This window comes from Lemur catta, chromosome 6, assembly GCF_020740605.2.
Source record: "Lemur catta isolate mLemCat1 chromosome 6, mLemCat1.pri, whole genome shotgun sequence".
In the NCBI taxonomy this organism is placed as follows: Eukaryota; Metazoa; Chordata; class Mammalia; order Primates; family Lemuridae; genus Lemur; species Lemur catta.
This window is the reverse complement of record NC_059133.1, coordinates 89598338-89603091: the sequence shown is the minus strand read 5'-3', so window position 1 is coordinate 89603091 and position 4754 is coordinate 89598338. Positions and strand designations below refer to the sequence as shown.

At 38.0% G+C, this 4754-nt stretch overlaps 1 protein-coding gene across 1 annotated transcript; it reads right to left on the bottom strand.

The window, feature by feature from the left end:
• Positions 1–982: 982 nt before the first annotated feature.
• LOC123640704 (28S ribosomal protein S33, mitochondrial-like) lies at positions 983–1590 on the bottom strand. The gene has a single exon (XM_045555271.1). The coding sequence runs from the start codon at positions 1550–1552 to the stop codon at positions 1265–1267; it is 288 nt and encodes a 95-aa protein (XP_045411227.1). The 5' UTR covers positions 1553–1590; the 3' UTR covers positions 983–1264.
• Positions 1591–4754: the final 3164 nt, after the last annotated feature.

Sequence of the window (4754 nt, the reverse complement as noted above, 5' to 3'; positions counted from 1 at the left end):
TGTTGATTCATTGCATTTAAACCTTTTATAATTTTTTTTCTGGAATTTTCTTAGGCATTTTCTTATCAATAACTTCTTGTATCCAAACCTAAGTGCCTTTTCCTGAATGCATAGCTGGGGTCTTATCAAATAGTGTTTTAAATTTGTCTTCTTTTTCTTATTTTTTCTCTTTTAAGATCCTAGGTACTATTTCTGAAGAGCCCCTTGAAGAGCCAGGTTAAACCTTATTCAAGGATGTGTTCATTTCTCTCTTCTTTGGAACCTATCATACTTTTCTTTTTTGCTTAACATTTTATATCTTGAACATGCTCAAAATTGAGTTTAGGGAATTCTAAAGGGCAAAAGAAAATGACAGAATTCATAAGTTTTAATGGTCTTCAGTAATAATGTTAAATATGGGTCATCTCTTCCATTTTCACATTGGAATCTCTTGTGTCAGAGTTTTAAATAAACCTGAACATCACCTGAGAGTGGACAACCTACTTATTTGTAAATTCTTTTACCTAAAGCCTTCTACAACTGGTGGCTAATGATTGGATAACAAAACTCCCTTACATTTGCAAGGGAATTATCTCCATTAACATATAACTGTTAATAACTTGAAGCATAAAGATACTATGCAATTTACCTAAAGTACTATAGTTAGTCATTCAATGAATTTACCTTGCATTTTATTTCTTTTTCCACTCTAAATTTATAGCACTAATGCTTCATTCCTTAGTTATAAAGCCCTGATATCTGCTTACATGCTACTTTGTCTCAGAGTAAGTGAAATTTGAAGCCATTATTAGTCATATACATTTCAAATGAAATATTTGAAGTCAATTTTAATGGCCTGTGTAAGAGATTGTGTGTAGGAAGAAGGATGTAAGAAAGGACCAGAGTACATGAGAGAGCTAATGGGCTATAAGTTATGCTACCAAAAAAGTAGCAGAATTTAGTAAACGAACAAACCAACAATTTTGTTTCTTTCTTTTTTTTTATGTATTCATTTCATTAGAGAATTAGGTAAACCTCAGATTACAAAGCCAAGGCCAAAATAATTTTGTATTAAAATGTGTTCAAGAAATCAGCCACAATTCAACTGGGTTAGATGTCAACATGGAGATGAGGCATTCTTCCAAATAACCTTCACTTAGGAAGATTACATTCCTCCAACATGTGGAAAGATGATAAATACAATTTCTTCTCCATCACTGAGGAAGAAATTTTCTGTCTCTATGGGCCAATATTATTTCTTTTTTGCTGCTCTTTTCCCTTCTCCTTACCTTGGTTTCCCCTTTCCACGAAGCTTCTTTAGACGCATTTGCTCATCCCTAAAATCCTGATGCTCATCTCTGTAAAGGCCAAGAAATTTTAGCGTTCCCATGAGTGCAAAATAAGTGTTGTGATTTGGATACCAGTCGTAAGTCTCCTTCCTCTTGGCCAAAGGCTGTTCACTAAACAGTTTTACTACTTTCATGGACTTGGAATTGGTAGTACTGGCAACTTCACCAAATAGCCGAGCACTCAGACGGGACATGTGCAAGGCATATTCTGAAACTGAAGACATTTCTTGAACAGCAAGGAGAAACAGTCCTGCACCTGACCTTCCGCACTAACACCTAACAATTTTGTTTCTTAAAGAAAACCTTCAGGCTTAATGATTTTTTTACTAGTTCCTGACTTGTCAATGACCCTTCCATTCAGTTTATGAGGTCATTTCAAACATCATTCTTTTTTATTCTTTCTTTGCAGGAGAACTTGAAGAGGAAGAAGAAGAGCCCCATCTACCACGTGAGCTATTTTGAGTTCAATTAAGTTATAGAGAATTAAATGTAGATGGATTCTAAGAACCTCTGGGTTACTGGTCTAATCCAAAATTTCTACATTTTTAATAATGTATAGTTTCAAATAGCTAGAAGGAAGATACTGAATGTTCCCAACACAAAGAAATGATAGATGTTTGAGATGATGGGTATGCTAATTACCATAATCTGATCACTGTACATTATAGTATGGCAATATCACTGTGTACCTCATAAATACATACTGTTGTTCTGTGTCAGCTAAAAAATAAATTTCAAAAAATCATGTTTTACCATTAAAACTTCTTTTCTCAACCATTCTACTATATAGTTTTTAGTTCCACATTGTAGAAGAACAAAGACCAAAAATTGGAAAATGATTTGCCTTAGATTTTAGAGCTCTCTCAGGTCCTGTGTGGGTTCACTACTTTCCTTCTGATTTTTTCTTGCCTAACGTACCTGGACTTGGCCGTCATTGTGAGGGTATGCCGATTTGGGGATTCCTGAAAGAAATGCTTTACCTACACTTTATCCTCCAACATTAATTAAATAAAATTTAATATTTAACAATCACTCTGGCAGGACCCTATTCTCAGCACTGAAGATACAAAGGAAATGAAGCATTATGACTGTCTTTAAGGAATTGAGAATCTTATGGAAGAATTAGCTTGGACATAACACATAATAAAGTCACTGTCAGAAAAGTGGCAAAAGAAGGTGTTATGAAAGCTCAGAGCAGGGGAAGAACGGGAAGTCCTCATGCAGGAGATGGCATGTGATCTAGACCTTGGAGAGAGGAGGGGTGGGAGAAAGCAGACTGACACGCGTGGCTAAATCTACACAGAGATCGTGGTATTGTCAGTGGTTTAGGAACACTGAACAATCCAGGAAAGTTGAAGTGAAGATAAGGAAGATAAACTTGGAAATGTGAGTTAGTTCCAGGTTATGAAGGTTGTTGGGAGTGACACCATAATTTCTTTGTTGTGTGACAGCAATGAAGAGTAAGCAGTTTGAGGGCACAGACTGTCTTTTAAGCTTAGAATCTTATTGTCTGACATGTCTAGGGCACACAATTAAGTATATGTCGAATCCACAAGAGAATGACTGTAAGTAACAGTGATAGCCATGAAATCATAAAGAAATAATTGAAAGGTGATGCAAGAGATGGTGAAGACTGGAATTTCATTATAGCTCACAGAAATTTGCAAAGGGAGACAATTGGGGTGGGTTTTATTTATACTTTCTATTTGGGAAGCTGTAGCCTTAGCAGTTTGTAGAAGATGACAGAAGGGGAAAAGTGGGTCTTGTGTGATTGATCTGCCATTGGGAAGGACAGGGTGGCTGATAATTTTCCCCTATTGAATACACTTGTGTTAAGATATCATGTGTATCCACAGGTAGACACAGTGACTCTCTCTGGTGGTTTGTCTCAGACACCATGAGAAGTCTAGTGTGGTTTATGGATGATTTCATGTACTGTGTGGTCGTTCCTCAGTATCCATGGGGGTTTGGTTCCAGGACCCACCCCTCCTATCCACCTCCCATACCAAAATCTGTGGATGCTCAACTCCCTTATACAAAATGTTGTATTTGCACGTAACCTACCTACATCCTCCTGTATACTTTAAATCATTTCTAGATGACTTAAAATACCTAGTACCTTATAAATGCTTTGTAGAGAGGTGTTAAACTGTATTAATTTTTAATTTGTATTTTTTAATTGTTGTATTGCATTTATTTATTTATTATTTATTTATTTATTTATTTGTATATTTTTCGTATATTTTTGATCTGTGGTTGGTTGAACTCATGGATGCAGATCCTGCAGAGCACCGACTGTATATCACAGCGAGCTCAGGATAGACGGTATTATAGAACAGTGGCAGTAGCATCAAAGACAGGGAAGTGTAAACGGTGAGGGGGCAAGTGAGAGGTGCCTTACTAAGTATGGGTACTCTGAGGAGTCAGGATTTTTCTACCTCTTCTCATCCAGGACCTGGGCCCTGGTCACTACCTGATATCATTTAAAAAAGCAAAATATCACACCTCCCTAAATGTAGGCTATGGTACAGTCCATATTTGCCTTATGTAAGTTTATGGCTAATCTTTCCTTTTATCGTTCTTTTTCTGGATCTGTGGTCTCTCACCTAAGCAGATGTTGAATTAATTTATGAAAACCTAGAGGAATCACATCTCGAACCTCAAAAACTCAGAGGTTAGTGTTGCAAGAAGGACAAAAGTGGAAAGAAAGTGCATGGTCAGCGGCATGGCTCTGGCAGCCAGACTGTCTCAGGAGGCCAGGAGAGCTCACATGGAGAGTCATGTGGAGAGCCAGATGGTGGAGGTGGCCAAAGAGGCCGAGATCTCTGGGTGGCCATGGGGGCTGAGGAGGGGGGTGGCCAGAGAGGCTGGCCTGGAAGAGGTGGCCAGGTGGTCAGTATGATGGCTGTCCTATTGACCAATGACAAGAAAAACCACCTAAACGTGGCCTCCAGTGATTTCTGAAGGACTAATTGTGTTTTTGTTCATTAATCTAGTGAATTTTAGTTTAAATTCCGTAATTCTTTCTTCTTATTTCTGTTCATTTGTCTCCCATTTCTCTTAAACTCCTTGCCTGGCTTTGTCCTTGCCACAGTTTTCCTTGCCTCAGCCTTACACATAGAAAAGTCTTCTTCATTTTTATAAGAGCAAGTGTTATTTCTACCCTGAGATTTTTCTCACTCTCTTTTTCATATATTAGCCAACAGCCCCCTCTAGTTCTACCTCTCCTGTTCTCTCCACTTCTCTCTTCTCCTTTCTTCCCTTTCTCCTCCCCTGGCCTCCTCCTCCTTTTCCCGTCTCCTCCTCCCCACTTCTTCCTTCTTCTCCTCTCTCTTGCTCAATGTGATGTCTTGTAATTGGCCTACTTTTATTTCTAACATCCTTTTCTTTGTTTCAGAAATTGATGGAAATTGACGGGAGACCATA

Bases quoted from the DNA above. Each gene is read 5' to 3' on its own strand.
- LOC123640704 (XM_045555271.1), bottom strand. From the start codon at position 1,552: ATGTCTTCAGTTTCAGAATATGCCTTGCACATGTCCCGTCTGAGTGCT.